We start from the raw sequence: 27,574 nt of genomic DNA on the forward strand, positions 1-27,574 counted from the left end.
TTCATGTGGTTTCTGACTACCCAGATTAACAAAACTCGGGATACAATCTGGATACAATTTACACTGTAAAATGTAAAAAAATCAGAGTTGGAGAGACAGTCTGAACATTTTGATACTATATAGATCTTTATACACATTTACAAAATACTAAAGAAACCGTTAACGAGGCAAAAATAGCAAATAATTAGCATACCTCTGGTTGAAAGATCAATGACTGATAGATATCCATTCATTTGCAGAAATTTCACCCAAATGACAGCCTTTTAGAGTGGGCACATACAGTAATTAAACTTAAAGAAGCATCGTCGTTTGGACAGTTGTTTCAACAAATTGAAATCAATTGTTACCATCTTGGTCGTCCATAAGCCAGCCACCATTTTCTTAATATAAATAATAATTAAAAACAATCACTAGCACTAATAGCATTAACAGGTCAGTGATATGTACAGGACATCCTGCAACCACACATGTTGACATTTTTCAGCAGGATAATGCTCACTTACACACAGCAAGCTTTTTCCCCGATTGCAACACTTCCTTGGCCTGTTCAGTTGCCAGATTGATCACAATCAAGCATTTATGGGACCATGCCTTCACACCCAACCATATCTCATCTTTTATCCAGGCTAGAGCAGTCTAACAGAGGTCTACAGACTCCTTTTAAATGCACAGTTCCTAATTCCCAGTTTAACAATTCCCCAATAAATGTATCCTTTCACTCTAATATTGTAATCACTTACATCATCATCAAGTTTTATTGGATTTAAACAACTCCTTCTTGATTTATTACTTTTTTCCCCCCAATAAGTATATATCCCCAGTACTTGTTTTGTGTTACATTCCAAATTTGTCTACTAAAACATCCTTATAGAATCCACTTTAACAAAAAGGAAAAAGGGAATAACGGTTCCCACCATAAATACCAATGTTATGTGGTATTTATTTACATGCCTGAGGGAATGCTGTGGTATGGTGACTATGTAGATTCTGTAAAAATGCAACATTGTGCAGAATTAACAGGTCGATTGTGAATAATGCACATATATTTCAAGAACTGCAGCCGATCTGAAAATGACTTAAGAAAACATGATTTAAATATGGAAATGTTCAATTGATTACGTGCCAGGAAAAGTCTTTTATTAACCTCCCACAGAACTCTCTCTTGTCGGCATAATCAACACAATCTGCATAATTTACATTAGTTACTTAAAAATGCTATGTTGAGTCTGAGCGAAAAAGTAAAGAAGTTTGTTTTTTCATGTTTGTGCCTATTAGCCACAAATTAATTAATCCTCTCTCCCAGAACTAAATTGAGCCACAAGCTATATTAATACATAACAGTTTTCCCAGTATGGAAATGAAGTACATGGGAAAGTGCTATTATTTTCACAAACATCTCCATGTTTATGTCAGCCGCAGCTAAACAGCGGCGCTAACGGATGTAGGCGATTCCTTGACCTAAATCGGGAATTTCTCGTCTAAATAATTTATTTGTGGGAGAAAGGTGGGTTTTTGAGGAGGTGAAGATCTAGCTCTGAGCTCCTGTTTGCATGAGCATTGCTTGGTCTCGGCGTGATGCACTGCACACTGCTGCACTGCACACAGTGAGCCACACTTCTTCTAGTTCAGCCACTAGAGGGAGAGTTGATCTTCAGAGAGAAGGAGCAGTGCAGCACTGTCTCTCTCTCTCTCTCAGAACTAAGATCAGCTCAGTTCAGCCAGGACTGAAAACACATTCTTCTAAAATACTTTAAATTAAAACAGAAGGTTATAAAGTCTCAGGGCTATTGGAACAGACTTATTAAATGGACAGAATACAGAATCTGCATGTGCAGTGCTCTGCAGGAAAGAGGAAGCTCTTTTAAGCATTTTGATTATGTTCATCCTGAAACACTGCACATAGTTTAATCAGGCCAGTTTGGCAGGCATGTGGACACACCCTGGATAGTAGTGATACCAAACCGGCATGGAAAGCACCGTACAAACCACCATTAATTAAATTTGCCAGAGATTTACAGTGGAGAGTTTAACATGTTATACTTGCTTTTGTTGCTTAACCCTGCTGTGACCTTCAAAATCATTGTTTTGTTATGTCATTGTTTTATCTAGTGTGACAGACTGAAAACACTAAAGTACTTTTAACCTCTAAAGCAAGTTTTTACCTCTATCTTTGCCTGTATTGATGACTGTTTTTACACTTGAAGATAGATCATTTATTTTGGGTCAAACTAAGATGCTCAATTATTTTAGTAGGAAAGAAAAACTTAGAAATGTTATGTTTTATGATGCACTAAACCATCATAAATCATGATGCATTTGAGAAGGTGTGGGATTATTTGGACACTACAGGCATGTCAACATTTGCTGACTTTTTATAATGAAGTTTGGTTAAAACTCAAAACAAAAAAAGCCCTCTTCATCAAGCTCCAGCATTTCATTCCTCTCCATCCATCACCATGTTCTGAAATACTTCACGGCTTTCTTTGGGCAGTGTTTGTTTTGTTGTTTGTCAACATGACGGAAGAGATGTGCTTTTCTAAAGCTCTGTGTTAAAGAGGCACCCTGAAGAAGAATATACACAAGGTTGCCATGGACGCCATTCATGTGCAAATGCGGTCATTTAAATATTTTTAAGAGGATCAGTTCAGATTACGCCAAAGTTTGACAGAGATAATTCGATGGCTTGTGTAACGGCTTTGTTCGGCGGGACGATCATTCATGCCACGTCAACCTGCCTCAACAACCCACATATTTAATTAAGTTTACTTTGAGAAATGGGGCTTATGAGAGGGCTCCAGAATTAGACCCACTTTGAGGAGTTGGAGGAAGAAAGTAACCTTGGCGGCAAATGAGATCACATTACTAATCTGACTGCCTTCACACTTAGTTCCTTAGTTTTAGTTTTACGACATAAGAGGATTAAAACACACACTCACACGCATACACACACACACACACTTGTATTATATGAACCATAAAACAATCTCCACTTGTTGTTAATGAGGAATGAGGGAGGGAGGGGGGATTGTGTTCATTGACAGAAGGTAAAACAACCCAAAACAGACAGATGAAAATAGTTTCAGATATTATTATTAATTTGAAGTAGTTTGTAACAATGAAGCAATATGGGACTCTATAAGTCAGCCTTCACCTCTCCATGCATCCATATTTGCTCTACAGCTTGCATTATGTATAAACGTACCATGGAGACCCCCTAGTATTTTGGACAAGCAAGGAGCGCTTAAATATTTATGCCTAAGCCTCTTGAGGCCTGCTATTAGTCCTGAGATGTTTTACTTTCGGAGACTGTCACAGCGCTCTAACGGCCATTAACTACAGGGGTGACAGGGACCTCTGGGTCAAACATTTTCAAGTGACAAAAGGCCGCGATAGAATCACTCGCCGAGCCCCAAATTACTTCTGTGTCATTGCTGAACAATATTTCCCCCAAAAGCATTCCTCCCTCTGTTAACGCCGTGACCCTTTCCACTGCATATGGAAATGATTGTTTGTATATGGCACTCGGGGATGGAGATGGCGAGGAGTTCATGGACAATGTTGCTGCCAGCATCAGCCCCCCGACAGGCCAAGCTCTGCCCTCCCCCTGTTTTGTTGTGCTTTGTGAGAAAAGTTGATAAAAACAGGTTGGGAATGAAGACGGGGAGTTGAGAATGAACATGTTGGGGTGGAGCGCTGAAGCTGCCGAATTCAAATATACAAGACCCCACAGAGACCAGCACACAACATGTACAACACAGGCGGAGGCCACCTTCTGCAGGAGAAAAAAAAACAACGTGAAACAAATGGAGCACTGGATTTAAATAATTTTTAAAATGTGTCAAATTCCTTGCTGCACAGAAATATACAAATATATAATTCACCTAATCAGTTTTATTTTTTTTTGTAGAGAAAAGCTAAAGCTAAAAAAACTACAAGTTGCTGCATTTGCTATATTTGAATTACGTAAATTTAAACAAAGGCATTATTTATAAGGAAATACAAAAATATAAAAAAAAATCTATATATTATTCTGAATAATAACATATTATAATATATTTTAATACCCACCACAGGGATTTACTATAATGTATTTGTAATAGGGGTGAGCGATTTGGCCCTAAAATTCTATCACAATATTTCAGGGCACTTTTGCAAAAAAAAAAAAATATATATAATTAAAAAAAAAAAAATAGTTTCATTTACGATAAAATGATAACAGTTTCAAATGTCCAAAAAACAAAAATATTATTTTAATATAATTTTAAACAAAAACTCTGTAAAGAGTCTGTATAAAATGATAACAATGTACAAAATAACAAATCAATACAAAATGAAGAAAAAAAGAATATTATAAAACAAAAATATTTACCAAAATACTAAAGCACAGATTATTTAGTGCATGCATATAAACTGCAAACATAAACTATTACACAAAAAGACCCCTGAAGCTTTTAGAATACCGCTATTATCACAGTATTGCTCTTTTTTATCGTGATATAACTGTGTCAGGGTATATTGTGTGGGATATTAAATGACACATCCCTAATTGGTGATACCAAAGATGAGGTCAAAAGACCAACAGAAAGCTTATTTAAAAGCTAATTTTCTGCCACACAATCAATTGCAACACTTGACATCATCTCCCTCCTTCCTCATCATACATGGAAATCCCCAATATGATAATGATGATGATAATGATGACCCATCTTCATACCACGGGTTCCATCTCTGAATGAGAAGTTTGACAGCAGCAGCAGCAGTTTCACCGCATGATGCACTGGGAATGATGTGTGAACAGGACGGGCACAATCGGACGGACGGCAATCGGCCTCCAAAAAGGGGCTAAAGCACAGAAGAGGCAGGGAGGCTCCAAATCCCCTCTCAAGCCTAAGTGGGTGGTCCTTTCACTTGTGGGGTAACCGAGCAGTCGCCAGGCATTTCGGAGGGAGGGCAGTGAAGGCTCGCTCTCTCTCTTCAGCCCCACGGCTCACCAATGCAGGCCCATACATCCACAGAATGATATTCACGCTACACTGGGTTTATTTAGAGCCCGAGTGCTGGCACTGGCCGATCAAATGACAGCCAGAGTGTGAGCCCCCCTGAGGATTAAAATGATTCAAGAGAGAAAGGGAGAATGACTCGAGCAAAAGGAGCGATTCAGGGGAAAGGACTGTTTTCAGGGATTTAGACCAAACATGAACTAAAAGTACAACAGCGGGCTGACGAATAATAACCCCAGACCATCGTGGGACCAAATATCCAGACTTGTGGAAGAAGCTAATTCTTGTTATGTTGAATAAACCGTTTTGATAATATGAATCTAATAACATAACAGCGGGATGCATTCACACTCTACCATCTGCTACGAGATCCAGTGAAGCAGTGCAGTCACTAAAATATTCCCCTCTCTCTTTCTCTCTCTCTCTACGTCTCCTGCCTTCTGGAAGCCATGAGAAGACTGTATCATGCTTGAGCAACCCAGTGTAATGCAGATTTACTACATACTGTCACACTCATCACACCTTGCCATGACAAATAAAAGTCTGTTAAAAAGGGTGAAGAAAGAGACTGACAGGCAGGTGGATGCCCATGTCAGAAGCAGCCTGTTCTCTGCGGCTCAGAGTCGAGCAGTGAGCAGGAGTGAGTGAACACTTGTCAAACACTGAGGATCAAACAAAATGGGATTTATTGGAAATATAAGCGGGAACTGTTCAGCTTTGGGAAAGGCTTGACAAAGAGTGAAATCTGAAATTCAGCTCACATACATCAGGTTCTTATTATTATCGACAGAGTTTTTTTAGGCAACAAAATTGTAAAAAGAAAAAAAAAAGCAATTGTTCAATTGTTAAAAATATACTGATTACTACATTTATAGGCAGGTTTCGGATATTTGTGTCAGATTTTGATATTTCGATGCAACAACTAAGCCTTTTATGTCCAAAAGGGTTGGTTTTGGTTGGGTGCTCTGTAATGTGATGACATAATAAGAATTTATTCCATGTAACTTCACCAAAAGAATTTAAAGTTTTTTATATTTATACTGTATGCAAGCATTTGGCTATTTATATAGTACTGTCAGTGCAACAATTAAGTCTTTAATCTTTACAATGGTCATTTGTTAAATGTGTTTTAATGTATTGATGTAAGAATTTGTTCACTTTGTTCAGTTTGTTTACTACTGATTTTTATATTTACATGCAAAAAAATTAATAGGTGGGAAGAAAAAGTTTGATGAACTTCAATATATTTTAATATTACAATTTTAATGCAACAAGAAGTTTACCACAGAATGTTCATGCATTGCCATTTGCTATTTGGAACAAAACAACTTTTTTATGCTTCAGGAATGATTTATTCTGTTCAGAAGTATGGTCCCACACCCAGAGAACGTAGCAAAGAGGCTGCCAAAGCCCAACACCTTTTTATTTAGAGGAGACAAATTACCAAGACCCCTCCAAAACCCGCCACAGCGTCCGAATGAGGAATAATAGGGTGCTAGTGCCTACCAGCAAAGCACATTAGAACTGTTTAAGTTGGCCCCCACAAAGTCACACATTTCAATTATTTCAAAGCAGTCCCCAATTAAAAGCTGCAAACACGCCTTTTGAATGCAAACTAACACAATTAAAAGTGTTTCAGGAGTGTATTAGAGGAATCAGTTCTGAATTAGTCCTCTGAATACACAAGCCCCCCCCGGTTTCATCTCCCACTCCTTTCAGGCCGGCCGGCGGAGAGAAGGGAGAGGGCTCTTTTTGAAGTCACAAGGGGTTTTCTTTCTCTTTCTCCTTCCCTCTTTCTCTCGCTCTCTCCCTCGGTGGAAAAGAAGATTGAGTCAGCCTAATCTGCTACTTGTACATTTGAATGTGTAGTGAGGGGAGATGATCCCAGTTGCCTGATAATAGCCCAGGTGCAGAGACAGTGGCCGTGGCTAACTTGTTCTCAGCAGGGGCCGTATATCATGGAGAGGCAGGCCACCCTTTGAAGATGCATGCCTGCTTTCAGGGGCCTGATTTGTGGCCGTGGAGGCCAGTGCTTTACAGCCGTGCTGAAGCGGAGCAGGGAGGAGCTGCCCTCTTAGACCAGGAGCTATAGAAAGGCAACTTCACTTTCTGCTACGTGCTCAAGAGCCCCTCATTAAATCACAGAGCCCACCATGCTGATAAGCCACAGTGTTTTAAACCTCAGGTATTAAAAGGAATGCTACAGTTGCAGAAGGTTTAAAAAAAATTATGCTGCCAATGTGGAATGTATGAAGTAGGTAGCTGCTGGAAAAAGTTTTTAGACTTTTTTTTATATATATATATATATATATATATATATATATATATATATATATATATATATATATATATATATATATATGTAATATAATACTAAATCTAACCCCATAGTAAAGTCGTTAAAATCACTTACCGTCTTAAGAGTCCACACTTAACATACATACTACACTGACATGCAAATGGAAAAAAAGTCATGAAACAGCAATATGTAAAGTGTTTCCTCAGGGGACATCCTCACCTGTTGTGCCACATAATTTGGGAAGGTGTTATCCAGTGTGTGAGGTTAAACACCGACCACTGTGCTCACGGCAATGCGATGTGCATTATTCTAATGAAACCTGATAGATAGACAAATGGGACTTTAAGTTGTGTGGCAATTTAACCCTCCTCAAATCACAGTGTCATGTCTGTACAGGGAGTATGACATAGAAGGTATTACCACCCACAGTGGACAGCACAGTGGGCGGTAATGACTGTGACCAGCAACATCTGGTTAAATATGTGCAAATATGTGAGCAGACACATCACATACACATTCAATGCAAGAGGCCCCATATTCATATCCCACAGGTCAGTGCAGCATGCTTTTAAATGAGACAAGCCAAAAGTCACAGGACACAATACTAGTTCTAGTCCCATGAAATTTGGCATGTGAATGTTTGAAATGTAGGGACCAATCTATATGGATATTCAATTTTTTTTTTTTTTGATAATTTAATGTAAATGAGATGTTTGAGCTTGCATACTACCTGAAAGCATCAAGAAGCTCCAGCCAGACAAGTTCTTTTACCCTATAAAAGTGTGTTCAAGGAAACACTTCATTCAAATCAAATAATTTCAGTGGTATAAAAGCCACTTTATTCAAAAGAATTTGACAGGAATCGGTGCCATTTAGTTTGCTTGGAAATGTGAAAAAGTGTTTCTAGGAAAACTGGAACCTTTACATTATGTGGTCTTCTGTAGGGTCTTGAAGCTCACACATTTCATTCTCTTTTGTAAAATTGTTTTGCAAAGAACTAACAGGATTCAAAAATAGGAACCTAATGATTAGAAAATCTGCCAAGGAATAAATGGGTTAAAACAGCATGCACACAATGTTGTGTTTAATAAACAGAAAGAAAAGAAAAGAAAAGAAAAAGTCAAACTGAAGCCCCGCACCCAAGTGTTTGTCCTCATTTCCACATTAGAGCTCGCTCGGTGTTGGAAGCGCCGCCACTGTTTGCATTAACCATCAAGAAGATGGCCAAGAGTAGCAACTCTGTTTGACTTGTTCTTTGACCTTTGTGACAAGACAACAGCCAGCGTTCCCGCTCTCACTCCCACGCTGTCCCTCCGCACTGCCACCTAATGAAGTCAAAGAAAAGAAATTAGCCGAGCGTTGCGTGGGCCCCATTGACAGTGTCATTAAGGTGGTCCGGTGCGGGGTTACCCGCGCTAACTCGCAGGGTCCCCCTGCATTCTTGTGTTTGTTATTGAGATGGTTATTTACACTGGTGGAGAGAGGAGCTGGCTGCAGGAGGGGGGCACAGCAGTGTCTTCCTACTGCCGGCTGGATGACAATTAGCTGTGGGGAGCGGCTTGGAGGGCCATTCATGACCATCTGAGTCTGGGAGAGGGAGAGCGGTTTTACTGCCAATAAATTATCACTGTTCTCTTTTCACAGGCTCTTCTCCGGCACGTTAGCGGCTCTGCGTCAAAGACACCCCTCCTGACCACCGTGCACCTGTGAGCACGAAACGGCCTCTGAACACTGATCTCAGAGCAGTTTTTTTTGTACAGTTTCCAATGAGTCAGTAGCCTTAAGAAAGCAGTATGACTGTCTGTGACAGAGCTGTGTACAAGAAATAAACAAACAAACAAGCAAAATGAAATGTGCACAAGTGGTAGTCATGGGAAGCAATTGTAGCTGTCGCGATGGCGGCATCTTTGAAGCCAAGAAGATAGATGGATAGACGGAGACCAGTGTGTCCAGGTAAAATGTGCTGTTAAATTAGAGGTGTCACACTACAGCCCGAGGCCACATCTATATTGAATCTGCCTCTAAAGCCTGTGTTTAACAGAAGGAATCTAAGCAGCGGGAGTTAACTGGTTTGACCTGCAGACTTTCAAGTCATTCAATTAGCTAAACAGGATTACGCTACATGTTAAACCCATGTATTCAGAGCAAATGATCAACAACAAGGTCTGTTCATGTTTCTTGTCATTTCTCAGGTCTCTCATTAATACTTTTATGAAGCTGATGAACACACAAGACTAAACTGCTGATGAAGACAGAGATTTTATTTTCCTTTTAATGGTTTATTAAAAGCCATACGCTTTTCTCTTTCTCCCGATTTCATCACTCTGTTGTGCACTTGTTAATTAACTTAATATGACCTACATTCGGCGCACGGCATCAGAGCAAGAAAACGCTCCTCTGAGAAATTCCCATCGTCTGGCAGTGTATATAATATCGCGTGTTGGAGTTGACTCCAGGAATACAATCGTTTCTCGCCGTGTTTATTTACTGCCTCATTAGCATCCACGAGCATAAATAGTAACTAACAAACAGTCCCCTGAGTGTTATGGCTGCAATGGAAAGGCCTCTAGAGCTGAACTCACACTCATTAAAATGTGTCTAGGTGGCTCGCTCAATTGATTTCTGATTTCTGTATGGTTGTTTTCATTCTCCCAAATTGCGCGGGGTTGGTGTTTTATGAAACCAGACAATCAGGAATAAATCTAGTACAGTAAACAGGGTACTGTCTCTTAAAATCCATGCAGCAGTGCGTTGAAATGATGTCTTAAAAATATAAACTAAAAAATAATGCTTGGTTAAAGCAGTCCTTAAATAAAGGATATCATGTGAAGGTCTAGAGGTACTGACAAATATTTGCTGAAAAACTACTTCGATTGTGTATATGTTTAATTATATGTGATGTGTTATTTAAAAATGGTGCTGTTTTTTTTTAATTAACTGTATTGTAAGGAATAAGAATGTTTAGGTGAGCCTGGTCAACTGTGGTAATATATTTTAGTACATGTGAAAACCTTTACAAGAAAATTGTGTATTTTCGGTGTACTATAATAGAGTAGTGGGATATCAGTAAGTAAATTTATCATGAAATGTTACCTTAGGGGACAGCTTGGGAGTGCCCACACCTGGGAGTGCCCAGACCTGTATATAAGAGCTCCTAAACTTATACTTTTCTTCTAGGTGTTTAAACATTATCAAAGCTTGTATCTTTCTGACTGTAGTGTCCACAAACTAGCTACAGACAATTAAGTAAAAAGAAAGTAAGTAAAAAATAAAAAATGTGTCACTCAGGATAAGGGAATGCTATAAATACCTTGAATTAAAATGTGAACCTTATGACTGAGCTTAACCACTGGCCAACATGCTCATGGCAAGGCGACATAAATTATTGGAGTTTGAACAAGGATTGATAGACCTGACAGTGTCATGTGTGTACCAAATGTAAGCATTACTATTCACAGTGGACAGTGCAGTGGATGGAAATGATTGTGACAGGCAGCATCTGCCTAAAATTGTCTATGTTAAGAGACAAGTCACTGGCCAAAATCATACCCACATAAAATACAGGAGGTTCCTCATGAATGTTGAAACAAGTCAGTGCAGCATTTTTTAGCTTGCAGCGGACATGGAAAAGTCATGGGACAAAACACTATTTCCTCTACTATTTTTTTTTTTTTTACTATTGTGACAGCGTATTTTGTCACTGTCCAATGAAAAACAAGTATCTCCATTTTTGACGATTTTTATTTTACTACATAATTTAAACACACAAACTGCCCCTTACAGGGCCGCCGCTCTGCATACGCAGACAACGCAGCCAGCGTTAGGCCTCAACCATTTTGCAGTTGCAGGGAGCCAAATTGACTGAGAATGAAATGTGTTGAAATTATGACATTATTAAATTTAAAACCCAATGTGAATTATTTATGATACGCTCATCTTTTTTGTCTTTAAACATTGCATGGGGCACCTACTCTACTACTTAAAAGCGGCACGTTATTATTTTTGTGCATAATATAATGCCCCCACCCCTATTGCCTGAAATGGCACGGCTCGGTTTGCTCTGTTGGTTGTTGCCAGATGTGACATTTTCCAGTCAAATAAATAATCAAAAAATGCATGGAGGCGCTAAATCTTGCGCATGTTTAACCATTTTTAAAGTGTATGTGGCCATTCTATACAAAAACTTGTCCAGTGCAATATTTGTGTAAGTTAAAAACTTAAAATAAAATAAACAAATAGGATGAAAAATCGTAACTTATCTGGCAACCTTAGTCCTAACTAAAGTAGCAACGCTACTTGAGTTTGGCAGGAGACAAGTTCACCGCGCGAAGTTGCTACTAAATGGTAATTCAACTATGAAGCGACGGTTTGAGTCTGGAGCTGAGAAGAAGAAAAAGAAGCAGAAAGATGAGGCCCATGCATCCCTTTCTGGTGAGTAACTTCGATGATAAAGGTTTAAATAGTTTTGATTACTTCATGTTCAGTGGTGTTGCCTGAGCTAGTTACGTTGGCTTTGCTGATTTGGTAGCTTTAAACGCTTAACTAGAAACTAATCTGGGTATTGCAAGGCACGTGGCACGTTTGCAAATAGTAGTAGTGTAGTTTGAAGATTTTTAGTGACTTTAATAAAAAATTAATAAACAGAGTAGCCTACCTATTGACTAATGCCGTCAGTGCACTATCCAAATGGTCTGTATGACAGCAGGATCAGACAGCTCTATAGATTTTGACAGGCTGATATAAATACACCACGAATATAAACGATAATTTCATAACCTTTACTGGCCCTGACCAGTTATGCTTAGGGCCTCCAAAACCTTAGCAGCGGCCCTGGCCCCTTACACTGTACAAATATTTATTGATGAATGGATCAATACAATTTCTGTAAATAACCTAAAATAAACTCTTTTTACATTGACTTCCATCAAAAGATTACAGGGTTGCTGTTTTGAAGATACTTGTTTTTTACTGGGTAACAATGATTTGGAGTCACTGTTGATTAAAAATCTTGGGTATCCAAAATTGGCATATTTCCAGGAGGAGGAAAACACTTTAACATTCAATGTAAAACTATATATTTTTTGCATTTCTTTTGGTCCATTGATCATGAAATTAGATACAATGTAAAGGGCAACAGTTAAAATTCAGATTTAATAGTTTTTTTTGTGACAGAGATAATATATACAAATGTATGTATTTTTATTAGCAGATCTATACCTTTACAAATACTGAATATCACCCCATCTAATATCTTAAAAACAAGGTCATCAGTCAAAGAAAATAGATCATTTAAAAAGACCATTAATCTATTTCCAGTTCCTATATCCCAAAAATTCCACTGGATATTTTCGTGCTTGCAGGCCATTTCCACTCTGAATGCCGCCAGCACATTGTGCACTGCACAGGCCACTGATCTGAGAACAGCCACGGACATTCTCTCATTCTGAATGAATTACCTGCTTCACGAGTAAAACTGAATTGCCGTGTGGATCTCCTCAGAAGTCTGCTCTTTCTTCCCAAACTGCCCCATGGACGTGCAGATGGTTTCAGTGTGTGTCGCTCTTTCCCGTGGAGGATAATCTCACAGGGGACCCTGGCACACACACTCAAACCTCCACCACACGGCCTCCATTCGGAGATGCCTCAAAACAGCCATGGGGGAGGCTGGTGACTTAACATAAATTAGACCACCAGGGAATGGGGAGAGCTTGCTCTGAAGAAGGGCAATATTGTGGATGAATGCAGAAGTCTGTATCCGGTGAGTTTAGCAAGAGAAAGGGGGAGAGACCGGTTCAGTGACTGACAGCGTTTTAACTGCCAAATTTATATAGGCTTAGGGATAACTGCCCTTAAGGAGTTAAGCTGCATATTAAACTAAATATACTGCATAAATAAGGTGTTCAGGAAGACAGTTAAAGTTGACGGAACCAATAAAAGATAATTTCCATGTTACAGTATATCTGATACCTGTCAATGACAACAATATAGAACTTTTTGAGTGAACAGCAACTAACTTAAGTTAACTTAACCGTCACTGCAAAAACATCCTAAACTGGCAATTTTACAGGACACGGAGAAATTTTTTTTTAACTTTTAATGTAAGTCATTTAAATAAAAATTGGCAAAGATTGAGATTCAAGGATTATGCATGATGATAATGACATGCTTGAATACATAACTTCACAAAATTCAACACATTTCACCATAGTATATACAGATAAAAAAAAGAAACAAATCGAAATGCTGTATAACAAAAATAATTACCAGTTGGTGCATTCATCAAAATTCTAAGTGAAAAATAACATTTACGGACAACGTAAATAAATAAATCTTAAAAAGTCCAAAGCAAGAGTCTGTATATACCAGCAGAGTCAAACACAGGTTAAAAAAAAAAGCTGTACTGTTGCTGTCAAATTAAAAAAAACATAAAAGCAGATTTATTGAAGAAGGAAAAAAAATATTTCAAGTAATTTTTGAGCATTTCTATTGTTGCATTCATCATGACATAAAAAACTAAAGTGGAAAAACAACCAATAATTGAGAATACATAAATTCAATAATTCAGCTTCTATGGTTCTGGTCATTTAACCCCTATATACTCTGTGACTTTTATTACTATGTGCTAATTACCTATAAATCAATGCAAGTGTGTTGTTCCTAAGGAAACAGGCCATGAAACACTCACTGGTTGTTCCTCAGAACTTTGAGAGGTAACATTGACATTGCTAATGCAACTTACAGGACAATTCATCTTGTACACTAACATTGATATTTGTGGCGTGATGCAAAAAAAATAAATTAACCAGCGGAGAAACAAATCAATATTGACATTCAAGTACCATGTCAGACAACTGCTAATACCAATACTGCTGGTGTGTAACTGGTGAAAGTGGCACAGATGCAATTCTTCCCCAGCTGTCATGGAAAGCTAGGATTAACGGCTGACTGTTTGTTATTTTGTTGTTTGTTAAAGGCTGGACTTTGGCTGTGTTTGCAGTGGGGACCTGATGAGTGTCAGCGGCTCACTGAAGAGGACACTTCAAGTATGATTAAGTGTGGAGGAACACAGGGAGCACCAGTGGCTGCTAATTAACCCCGCATTGTACTTCCCCAACAAAAGCACAAAAGAACAAAGTCGAATTTAAATGCGAGAGATTATCACGATAACAAAAGACAAAGCAGTGGATCATGCTCTTGATAGGGAATTTTCACACTGCTCGCAACAACATGGGATTAGATCAAAGACTGATCAACTTACATTAGCGGGACAATGGGGCCTTGTTATTCGACAACAAGAGGCATCCATCTGCATGTCACAGGGGCCCATTACAGACAACTGTCAGCTTCCTCTGGATTTAAATACAGTATCTGTGAATTTCCAGTCTGCAGAGATGCTTCCCGAAGGCAGAGTCTCGTCGCCTCTTAATCTTTTACTATATGCTTTCCAGTGTTGCGAGGTGACTGAAGGTGACACCTCATTCTAACTGAATGCAAAACTGTGAAGACTCGCTCCCTCATTCTGTTCGGCAACTACTGCAGCAGCGGCAGCAACAGAGGCAGAAACAGCGGCAGCAGCTGCTGCTGCTTTTTTATCAAGCCTTCCCTGAATAGCAATTACCACTGACTTCCTACTTCCAATATATCACTGGGTCTCAAGCAGTGCTATATAATGGTGCCCTGGCCCTACACCTTCCACAGGGGCCGGAGAAGAACATCCTAACCCCCCCAGATCTGTCAGTGCTCACACCTCTCGCCTTCTCCCCAGCTGGGAGCTCACTGTCCAGTACTTAGTACCACATACTGTAGTAGAGATGTGGCCCCAGTTGAGGAGGCCCCCACTGACTGCAGCAACTCTCCTACCTGCTGAATCTGCCCTTCGGCACTCGCCGCCTTTCCCTCTCACCTCTGTCGGCCCCTGTCCTTTGAAGTACGGCAGAAAGTGTTAGTTTATGAGACAAGAGATAAGATCTCAGAAAGCAGAGGTGATAAATTAGCTCGGTGTGGCACCTCAGCTAGGGGAAATAGCAAGGGTATGAAAAAAATCCACAGAGGCTCTTACTGTCCTGACATATGTAACACCTCTGAGCGAAGACCCTTTAACACCCAAACACTACAGCGCCGAATCTATAGCCCAGTCTAATGACCGTACTTAAGCTGTTTGTGTTTGTTTGGTTTGTAAGGGAATCTATACAGTCAGGGAAGGCAATACAGAATGAACAAAGATCATTCTGCATGTTGTTCTTTGTATGAATTAATGCATAACAGCAGCAAAAAAAACATGAAACATGCAGAACAACACCTTAGAACACTTGTGCAATGCACATGGCAAGACAAGACGTGGCCTCGGGCTGTTAATCATCTACGAAAATGCTAAATATTCACACACACCCCTTTCCCATAACCACTGAGCTTAAATTAAATTGCAAGCACATCAGCAGCAAATTATCTACTTTTAGGTTAAATAAATGCATGTCCCAGACATAGCTCATCTGTTCAATAACAATGAACCACATAATGCCTCATATATTTACATCAACATATACGTAACCTAGACTAGTCTAAGAGCAACTGAGATCACATGCAAGTTAATAATTATCCAGTGCTGTGCACGAGCTTGTTTATATGTATATGACATAATCTGGATCATAAAAGTAGTTTTTTTTTAATATTAGTATAAATATTAAGTACACTAATTAGACAAAAGTAGTTGGATTCACTTTCGCTTTTACGTTTCTTCTGAAGACTATATAGAAATAGAGTAGCTGTCTCTACCATCCATGGGAGGTTTTTTTTTTACCAGATGTTGGAGCACTGCTGTGAGGATCTGATTCAGTTACAAGCGTGTTAGTGAAGTCAAACTGTTGGATGATCACTCCCTCAACTTATCTACAATTTTTTTTCTCAGCTCAACCCAACAGTACTGGATGGAGCATCAGAGAGCATTCCAAGAAAAACAGTTCCACACAGCTTAACAGTTCTAACCCATTTCTGGCTTTAGATATGGTGCCATTAGGCTCATTTTTATCTGCTCCAGAGTGCTTTATTTAATTAGCAATGTTTATCTATAGAGACAACTCAAGCTGTATATGTATAATATATCTATATTAGTAATATGTGCAACTTAAAGGAGCTGAATTTTAACACTGTGTCTGTTAGAACATTTTGTAATGATTCCAGATCTTAACGGATAGTGTCGCCATTGCTATCATCTTGGTCTACTACAGTGTCCAATTGGCACAGTATTAAATTATGCTTATTGAGCTGTAAACTCTTTTCCATTTCAATATCAAAAGCCTTAACACAAGTCTAAGCAACAAAAACAAGCATAAATATAATTCAATTTTTTTTAAATGTCACTTTCACTTGATGAACTCTCATTTATTAACTATGCCAAAGCTACATACAAGTTTACATCTTAGGGTATGATTAATACTCTGCTTTTACAGCCTTTGCACATGCATTTTTTTCATTTACTGTCTGAATCAGAACTCAGAGAACTTCAAGATACCATGGATGCCATGGGCTGGTGGACAGACCCAGATGAAAGTGATACAAATGCTTTACAACATAAGTCTGGTTAGTCTGGCTTGCAGTCTAAGGCACTGGGACACTGAGAGAGTGTTGCAGCTGACAGAGCTGGAGTCTGAAAGTTGATGAATGGGAGGAGGCGCAGCTCACGCTGGGCCGTGCCTGAACCTGTGTAACAGCGAGGACGCTACAGGGTTCAGCATGTCTCTGCAGGGCAAAGCAGGTTTGCATCACTGTTAGATGTTCCAGCATGTGTTATGACAAGTGTTAATTTATGGCTTTTTATTATTGAACAAAGAAACAACTGCTCCCAAATCACACGTGTGTGGAGTCGCTCCACAGCCCGCTGTTACACTGCTGCACACGAGTAAGCATTTCAAAACATACGCATATCAACAGCAGCTCCAAGAGAAGAGCTAATATGCTTTTAAGCACCCTCGACACACAAACGCGCTGAATTAGGTGTGAAGAGGTGAACTCAAACAAATGTGCTTTAGAGACTGCTGCTCAGCTGACCCTGTGAACCGGTGAGACAGGACAGCACTTCTGCACTGAGTTTCGGGTGAAAGCAAAGACCTTTAAAACTAAGATCCTGTCTAATGGCTCCTGTGATGGCCTTCCTGTGATAATACACATCCTTATCTTGAATAACAATTAGTTCCTCTTTCACTGCCACTGCTATGCTAAGTTACTCCCATTAGCACTAACAGGGAGCATAAGAATCAGGCATTGGGAAAGAGCCCAGCTTTACTCAGACAGGAAAACGCCTTTCGATGTAAATGTAAAACCAAACAGTGGTCGCCAAAGCAGTAAGAAAAGTAACATGTAAGTAAATTGAAAATAAAGGCTTTTGTCGTAAAGACAATAGCTCACTTATTTGACATACATTTACACACAACACATAAACCTCTGTACTGTATGTAAGCTTTGTAAAACCAATAACACGAGTACATTATAGGTTACATTTTTTGTTCTGTCTGTTTAATTACAAATGTTGATTACTTTTAAAGGAAGTCTGGATTAACATTACAAAGAAATGTGACATTAAAAAAAAAGAGTTGTAGAGGACATGCAATGTAAAGCACAAGGTAAGGTAGTAGTAGACCAGTATCTCTCAAGCACAGTTTACGCAAAGATATAAATATTTGTAATGTAAGAAATAAGTAATTAAAACATTTTACAATTTATAGAATTATAATAGGGAAACACAATTCAGAGTACACAGCTGGATAGAGTTAGAACACAGTAAGAAGAACATAGAGCAATTAGAAGAGCAAAGTAAGAAGGACAGAGTAAGAACACAGTTAGAAAAGACTAAAAGACTACAGTTAGATCATAAAGTAACACAGAAGAACATAGATAGAAGACTTCAGTTAAAATAACATAGTTAAGACACAGTTAGAAGAACACAGTTAGAAGAACATAGTTAGAAGAACATAGTTAGAAGAACATGGTTAGAAGAACATAGTTAGGCCACAGTTAGAAGAACATGGTTAGAAGACTACAGTTAGAACATAAAAGAACACAGAATAGTAGTTAGAGGAACATAGATAGAAGACTTCAGTTAGAAAAAAAACATAGTTAGAAAGTACAGTTAGAAGAACACAGTTAAAAGAACACAGTTAGGAGAATACAGTTAGAAGAACACAGTTAGAAAAACACAGTTAGAAGAACATAGTTACAACACAGTTAGAGAAACACAGTTAGAAGACTTCAGTTAGGAAAATATTGTTAGAAAAACATAAAATAAATGAATTATAGGCCTGCAAACCATGAAAAATGATCTTGGATTATACTTTCTGCAATAAAAAACTAATCTATTTTATTAAAATTTTCTGTACTGTTTAAATTGTTGCTAATTTGGGGTTCTATATAGTCTTTTTGAATCATGTTGGTGAAATAACAATTAAAAGCTGATATCTTAGATACATTAGTTATTATTAAAATATTTTAAATATTTTAAATTCTGTTAATTAACTGTCTTTTAAATTATTTTCCAAATATTCAGTGCAGCCCCTTAGATTTGAGCAGTGGACTTCAGTTCGTCCCATACTTACCCGATGGCCACGTCTCAGTGGAATATGGTGCATGCCTCCCACTGACATAATTTGTTTCACAGTCACTGCCCAGCAGCGTGAATCAGATGTTGACATTCTAATTTCATGCACACATGGGTGTTTGGCCCAATCCAGTTCTCTCCTCACCACAGTCCTCTGGTGCTTCGGCTGTCCACTATTGTCCACTACACCTGCATTTGTCAACCATAGCAATCTGCATGACCCCCAGTGACAAACGGAACATACTACACAGACTGTGAAGGAGATTAATTAGGTATAGTATATTATCTTTACAATGGCTGATAGAGGTGATAGAAAAGGAAAGGAACATGTATCCTGTATTTCCATTAAAAGAGCAGATTTTATATGGGAATTGTTATGATCTGAACATTATCAAAGTACATTTACGCTGAATCTCAATTGCAGTTATAAGTTATAGACTATATACTAGTCTTAATAGTAAGGGTTTGGCAGGTTAGTACATACATTATTAATGTGTGAACTGCTGTACTTACATGTATATTTGCCGTTTTTATAATAGCTTCTCTTTTTCGGTTTTGCATTGCATTGTGGGATTATAGTTTTCCTCATAATCATGCCCAAAAACCGACCAGTTCTCAGTATGAATCTTAGATATTTAAGTATAGTCCTTTTTCCACTTTATAGTAAATGCAGGTCCAAACATTCAAACATCTCTATTACAAATATAGTTCTTTATGGAACCAAAAGAGGCTCTTCTAGGAGCACATTCCAAAGAACCCCTTGTATCACCCTTATTGTAAGGGTCTACTTAATCATGAAAAGGCCATGGAGAAACAGAACCACTAGCCAAAATGACACTCCTAAAAATAAAGGTGCAACAAAGGTTTTTTAAACAATGCTCAATCAAAAGAAATGTGAAAAAACATACATGTTAAGATCCTCTTGAAGATTGAAATGACCTACACTTGACGTCCTACATAATTACCAATTAAAAGGTTAAACAAGCATTGCTTATTATATAACCAAAAGTGGTTCTTCTATGGAATTACTTACATTTGTAACACCTTTGGTTTTGTCTACGGCAAGTCCTTCCCAGCTAGACTGCCGACTAAAGACTAAAGAGCTTCCTGCAGTCAAATTCCACTGTTCACCCATCTTAAAATATTTGTTTTCATGTAGTTGTTTAGATAAAACCAATAGGTGGCTGCATTACAGCAAGAAAAATAGCCATCAGCAAAGCATAAACACATCAACACTTGTCTACCTCCAGCAAGCACTTTGTCACATTTGCAGAGTAAACTCAATGCAACTTTTGCTTAGCATAGATTAATTTTTAGCACTTTTACAAACACGGTTTTGACAGCGCATACAATTGCAAGAGGTACGAGGAGAGGGTGCTGCGCTGACTCTGGCCTCATTCTGTCAAATTGCACCCTTCAGAACCCGAGCCCAGGTAAACTCTAATAGGGAGAAAGTACTGCTGCAGTATCTCTCTCTGTTCTTAGCACAGGATATATAAAGTCAAGTTTGACTTTATAGTCATATATATTCTTCACTCTTTCTGTTGTAGTCTCTTAACAGCAGTAGTCTGTGTATGACTTTTATGTGAGGTCTTTGTGTTCGATGTTAGCGTCAGAATTATTGCATTGTTGCATATGTGTGTGCATATATGTAAAGAACACTGCGTATGAAAATATATAGCCAATGCATGGCAACTATATATAACAACTTAATTTCAAATAAAGATGTTGCAAATGGTTATTTGGCCTTGGGTCCATTTCTGATTCCACTTACCAACATTTTTTTTTATTTGGAAAATATCTGTAGTTGTGAAAAACCTTTAGGTTTGTATAGAATCTGGATATTAAGGTCGTTAGAGAAATAAAAAAAAATCTCTTGTTTTGAGCATCTCTTGTGATGATCGTGAAAATGCCATGGAGAAATTGAACTACTAAGAAAAAATTGCACTCTTAAAAATAATGGTGCTATAGGGTTATTTTTGTTTTCTTTACGTAATGTCACCAAAGATCCACTTTTGGTTCCATAATTAATAATTTTGTAAAATAACTACATGAAGAACCTCACAGATGTCTTAAGTCAGTCTTTACCAGTTTAGGTTGCATTGCCTTCTTTTAACCTTAAAAAAAGGCTCTTTACACATGCAGTTCTGATACACTACTAGTTCTTTTCAGGAGCAAAAAGTAAAGAATACTCTGAAAAAAAAACTCATTTTTGAAGAACCAACAAACAAGCAAACAAATAAGCCAACAAATGAAGTCCCTGAAGTTTGCCTTAAGCTACATATCAGTACATACGTTTTTTTCTGCTCACTTATTGCACAGTAATAAACATGTTATAAATAACCAGCTACTGTCCATTTCAGTTCTCTCCACTGGAGGTTAAGTTATTTTTTTTTTAAATATATATTAAAGCCATGGACTGCATGCATTAAGAGAATCATAAATTATGCATGCTAATTACCTTGGGCTTCCATTCTAATGAATTATTTTAATTAAACTACCACACTGAGTTTTTTTCTTTTTGCTTGGCATGCTCTATATTTTATCCCCTGCCTAAGATGACCTTCTTCTTTGTAGGAGAGGCTTTGGAACATGTAAGAGAGAGGAGGGAGGGAACACTACAGCAGTTCTGTCTTTGATTACACAACACGGTTCATGTCTGCACTAATGAACGAAGAAAGCCCAGCGAAAGACAACAGGGCCTGCTTTATTAGCTCTAGAGTCACACTGACACCAGTGCTCTGGATCTCAAGTGTAAAAGTACAAAGATAACATGAAATTGTATTTTTGTATGTCAGATGCGTTTCAGTGGGGTTAAAAATGACAGAGGTGTGTGTGGCGGGTCTGCATGTATGGAAATACATGTTGTGTGGGAGGACTGTTACTCCTACTTTGGCACGCAGCCTAGGCTTTTATTTGGCTTTAAAATAGGCTTAGTGTTTAAAGAGTCATAGCTGATGCACTTGGTAAATCTGTAAGACGTAAATGAATGAATAAATGAATTAATAAATAAATAAACAAATAAATTAATTAATAAATAAATGTATGTTTGTACGCATTATTATAAAAAAAGTATTAGTAAAAATTATGTTGCAAATAACGTAACACAAAGAACAGCAGTTTATTTAACTACGGTTAAATAAAAAAAATAATAAGCTATTAAACATATTACTACTAATCATAATTAATAATATATATTTTTAGATTAAAACGAAGTATAAAATATCTACAACAATACTAGTTAACACACCGCGAAACAAATTTAAGATCTATTTGTCAGCGCAATCTTTAATTTACCTCTGAGCCTTTTTTATTTTACACGCCGAAATCTGTTGCTTTTTAATCTTTTAGAATCTCCTCTGTTTTCTGTCTAAATGTTCTCTAATTTATATCAAGCCGTGAGGTTATTTGTGTGTGAATACATGAACATATTGAATTGTTCCTATAGAGACGCTGCATAAACGAATTTCAAGTTTAATGTGCAAAATGATTAAAAATTAAAATTGCACACTGCTATTTTTAATTGTAGCTTTTTTTCGCAGTACTTAAAGAAAATTAATGATGTAAAAATAATTTATGCTTCTTGTTTAAGTTTATTTTTCAGTGTAAACCTTAAAGTAAATGTAGTTTTAAGTTTACTTTACTTTTCTACTATTTAAACATTTAATCACGCCATTCTGTCTGTAACACGCATACAAGAGTAAACAGCAAAGCCGCACACACACAAATAAAACAACAAAAACACACACAAAAATAAAAGAAAAAGAAAGAAAAAGGGGGAAAAACCTTGCTGTGTTGTGCAAACAGAGTCTAAGGGGGAGGGGCTGGATTTAAATTCCAAAGGGGTCTCAGAACTCGTTTCCTAGTAGCCCAGTCAGCTATGTGTTTGGGAGAAATCAGGCTTTTTGTCTCTGTGAAAAAAAGGCTAAATCTACATCGGTGGCCCAGCCGAAGTTTGCAATTCTTTGCACTTTCTATTGAGCTGAATGAGAGTGAATGAAGTGGCCAGAGACCCTTTATTTGATCAACTCAATTGCATAAAGTGACGGAATCCTAATGTATTTGCTTAATATCCCGGAGAAGGCTGTTGCTCTCTGGGTGGAGATGCAAACAATACACCTGTTTCTCGCATTTTAATCGCTTTAGAAAGCGACCAAAACCAGAGTGAAAAAGAAAAAAAAATATGATAGGAAGAAAAAAATCAACGAATAAAAAAGAAAAAACGGCTTAAAAATAAACGGAAAACGGTAAAAACTGAACAAAAATTCGCACCGCAGCGTTTACTTTTCTAAAGGAAAATTGACAATTAAAAAAAGAAGAGTAAAAAATGTATTTACTGAAGTAACTCGACTGTCAGGAAAAATAAACAATTAAAGGGTAGCACATATAAATTTCCGCTGCGTAAAATAATTTAACTAGGGACAGTTTAAAACAGATCCAAGCAAATGCTTAGATTTAATAGATAACAAACACTCTCAAACACACAGATATCCGAGTGTGAGCTGAGTGTACATGTCTGAAGGTGATGTGTAAAAGGCTGAGAGTGGGCAGATGAATGAGTTGCTGTGTGCGCTGTGGCTGCGCCTCAGCTCCTCCATGCATCCTAATCAAGACCTTCATTCAGGTCTGCCTGTATTCCAACAGGCTGGGAATCAACCCAGAGTTAGTCTATGTGTGTGTGTGTGTGTGTGTGTGTGTGTGAGAGAGAGAGAGAGAGAAAAGTGGAAAAGTGAGGGAAACCCTCATATTTATACTGTTCAAATATCACTCTTTCTGCACAAATGAACACATCAAATTTACATAACCAGCACTAGTTTAGCTATCATAAAACTTGTATCCTTAAAATTAGAAAGTTACTGTATTTCGTCGATGTCGAGCAGAAAAGTTTTTTCAACATGGGGAAAAAAAACTTTCATTTAAAGGTATCTGCAGCATTGTCAATCACGATTTTTTTAAACATTGTAAAGAAAAGCTGCCAGATTTACATTGTCAAAAAGTCAAAAGGGGCAAAATGCAAATAGAACATTTTAGAATGACAGCAACGCTTAATAATAATAATAATAATAATAATAATAATAATAATAATAATAATAATAATAATAATAATAATAATAAATATACATCCTGGTTCTTTAATTCTAACTGAGCGAATAGAAAGAAAACAATTGCACAAAATGAAATGTTTGAGGTTTTGTTTAATTTTAATGAAAAAATATTCTGATGACCAAGTTTATAATTTAATGCAGACTTTTTGCACACTTGTTTTAAAGCACGCATGCTTGCAGCAAAACAACACAAAAATTGGAAAAGGCATGCTTTATATCTCAACAAAAAAGAAAGTACAAATGTACAGCATTTTTAATTCACATGGTCACCACGGCTTTAAATTAAATGCTTCACAAAACATCTCCTGCAAAATAGAGATTATCTAAAACATCTAACTAAAAAGTGCATTTTACACAATTTTATATCACTTATTTGCAATTATTCACATATTTATTTCGCCTTTCACGATTATCTCACCTTTTAAATGTATCTTTCAAGTCTGATATCTCAGAGTACAGTGTAGGCCTGTCTGTTTGGTGTGAAGTGTGAAAATTATTCTTATCATTATTATTATTATTATTATTATTATTATTATTATTATTATTATTATTATTATTGTCAGTGGTGTACAATTGTAAAGTAGTGCGTCTTTGAGCTTCTTCGCTCTCTGCTGTAATTTAACTGGCATGTAATGTAATGTAAGATCAGACCTTAAAACAGTTGAGTAACTTTAGCATGCAAGGTCTGCCAGATCGGAGCCTTTACACTAAAAACTGCAATAAAACTATATTAAATGTGAGTTGAATTGTCTGTGGAATTTCCCAAAAGATTTGACTTTATGAAAGTAAAATGTATACAGATCTAAAACTGATTACAGACAGTTTAGAAACCAACTTTTTTTAGCAACAATTATCCAACTGGCCGATATCTCTGTAGTGTTAAAGGTAAAACCTTGGGCTAGTTTGTTCTCTGGTAAAAAAAAAAAAAAAATTACAGTAATATGCCAGGCCTATATGTGTTCTCAATCCGTGTGCTCATACAGCGCACTATTTAAAGCAACACACATTAAAAACGGATAAAACACATACACAGAAAAGTAACAACATTGCAACACGGACAGATCTTGCCTCGGAATTTCATAAAAATTGAAACAGTCCAACTTTGGAGAAAGTGTCTAGTTCGTGCCGTCGCCTCCACACCACCGTTTCCCCATCGCACTGCTTGTTTTGTTTATTATTATTTAATATTTTTTGAGTGTCCACGTCAGTGCACGGCCACGGACTGGAGGGCGGCGGGACTGGTGAGTGCGTCGCTGGGCGCGCCCGGGCTGCTTTGGCTGGCGGCGGCGTGTGGCGACGTGGGGCTCAACGACTGCGGCGAGTTCGAGAGAAAGGCGGGCAGGTGGTGCGGCAGCGCGGACAGACCAGCCACGGACGCTGGCGTGGCTTTGATTGGCACGGGGATAGCGGGCAGCGTCTGGCCGCCGTGGCACAGCGACTTGATGGGCACGCCGTACGCGCCGTAGTCGCTTGCCATTGAGATGGGCGCTGTCGTGTCCGCCGCTCCGGTGCCGTAAACGTGCGGCCACGCACTGCCCAACTGCCCGTGCAGCGGATACCCCGCAGACATGGACTGCATAGCCGAGAAGGCCAGGCCGCCGGGCACCTTGTACTCGCGCGCGATGATGTTCTCGATGGCGAACGGGTGCTTGAAGGTGGAGGCGGGCGACGCGGCGCCCAAGTTGTAGCCGGCCACGGGCGGCAGGTGCGTCCCGGTGGCGGCCAGAGCACTCAGCCGCAACTTGGCATGCTGCTGCTGCAGGTAGTGCGCCGCCTCGGACGGCTTGGCGCCCGCCGCCATGGCAAGCGGGTCAGCCATGAGCACCTTGAAACGCTTACGGCGCCGCAGGAAGCTTCCGTTCTCGAACATGTCGCCGCAGCTGGGGTGCAGCGCCCAGAAGCTGCCCTTGCCGGGCTGATCGGGCCGCCGCGGGATCTTGATAAAGCAGTCGTTAAACGAGAGGTTGTGGCGCAGGGAGTTCTGCCAGCGCTGCGTGTTCTCGCGGTAGTAGGGGAACCTGTCCATGATAAATTTGTAGATCTCGCTCAGCGGCAACATCTTCTCCGGGCAGCTTTGGATGGCCATGGCTGTCAGGGAGATGTAGGAGTAGGGCGGCTTCTGGTCGCTGTAGGTGTTCCTGCCCGGGCGAGGCATTCTGGATGATTCCTGAGGCGCGTTGGCTTCAACACTGAGCGCGGTCTTCTTCTTTTTTGGAAGGAGGAGGAATGAGAGTGGAGCAGAGTCCCGAAAAATTAGGAGTTAGAAGCGACTCTCGAACGGGTCATGAAGTAACACAAAGTTGAGAGACGAGAGAGAAGAGAAGTTGCACGGGTGGACCATCCGCTGGTTATGTAGGAGTGGAAAAGTCAGAACTTGGCTGCAGTCCGCAATTGAAAAAAATGAAACAAAACAAAAACAAAACAACCCAGATTCTTCTTCTTGTGGTGGTGGTGTTTCTTCTACTTCTTGTTGTTGTTCTTCTTGTTCTGCAACTCTGATCTTCTCTTCAGTCTTACAAGAAACACAAGCTTCCTCTTCGTCTGGCAGCTGAATGGCTCGAGCTCCTCTCTCTCTCTTCCCCTCTTGCTCGGTTAAGGTGAGCTAAGTAGCTGCCTCCATGTCCTTCCTCTAACCATCTGATAGTTTTTATGGGGTGACATGAGCAGAAAAGACCCCTGCAGAGGCGCTTCATTAATGTGCCACTTCTTTGCCATCACATGACAATCGCCTTGGGAGGAGGAGAAGGAGGAGGTAGCAGTGGTGGTGTTGGTGGAGGTATAGAGGAAGGAGGGGGTGGGTGGATGGAGGGTAGGTGGTGTGGAGGGGGGACGGGGGTGCGCTGGGAGAAAGGCATAATCTGGTTTCATTTACACCTATTTACATGGACACCTTGGGCCAATGGAAATCATTTCCATTTGAAGACGGAGCAAAGGGGGTGAAAAGGCTCGGCAGGCGGAGTGGCAGTGCGATGGCACCCGGTAAGAGTGTGTGAAGGTATGCGCTAACCTTTCTGTGGGCTACAAATGGAGCTACTAAAGCCACGGGATGTTTGACATGGAAATTGGCTTTCAGGTCGCATTGTACTGTCACGGCAACTTTCTCTCCTTTTTTGGGGTGGGGTTGGGGGGTCGTATTGCTCGCATGACTTTTGCTTTGCTCTTTGTTGCCGTTTATCAGACGCGTAAAGAACGTGAAGGCGAATCGCGCCAACAGCGTAAACATCATAGCAAACTAAACTGGACATTGTAGAAAGGGTGTGTGGTATCTTGTGATGCTATCGATCCTACTGTATACCGAAAGGGCCCGTGTGCGCGCGATCATTCCCACCGCATTGCAGCTGTGTATGTGTTACTGTCTCCAGGTGTGCTTATTATCTACTCCTGTTCAGATGTAGTTATAGAGTGAACGGATTAGAGCCTAAGAAGAGAAATTGGTTTAAAACATGTAATCTCTTCCTCCACGTTGAAATGCGAGAGGGGCTCATTGGTTCTGTTTTAAATGCGCGAGCACAGCCCTCAATATCAGCCGCAGCACTCTAGAAAGCTCTCCACATAAGCAAGGAGAAGCTAATATAAACATAAA

The 27,574-nt window shown here is 39.1% G+C and overlaps 1 protein-coding gene and 1 long non-coding RNA gene across 3 annotated transcripts in view; both read right to left on the minus strand.

Moving 5' to 3' along the window:
• LOC111193101 (uncharacterized) overlaps nucleotides 1-27,574 on the minus strand; it is a 130,145-nt gene that overhangs the window by 34,262 nt on the left and 68,309 nt on the right. The gene's annotated exons all lie outside the window — the stretch shown is intronic.
• Nucleotides 24,907-26,747, minus strand: foxb1a (forkhead box B1a). Its single transcript, XM_007246491.4, has one exon. It carries the CDS (start codon nucleotides 26,144-26,146, stop codon nucleotides 25,196-25,198), a length of 951 nt encoding a protein of 316 aa, XP_007246553.2. The 5' UTR covers nucleotides 26,147-26,747; the 3' UTR covers nucleotides 24,907-25,195.

The sequence above is a fragment of the Astyanax mexicanus genome, chromosome 2 (assembly GCF_023375975.1).
Source record: "Astyanax mexicanus isolate ESR-SI-001 chromosome 2, AstMex3_surface, whole genome shotgun sequence".
Lineage (NCBI taxonomy): Eukaryota > Metazoa > Chordata > Actinopteri > Characiformes > Acestrorhamphidae > Astyanax > Astyanax mexicanus.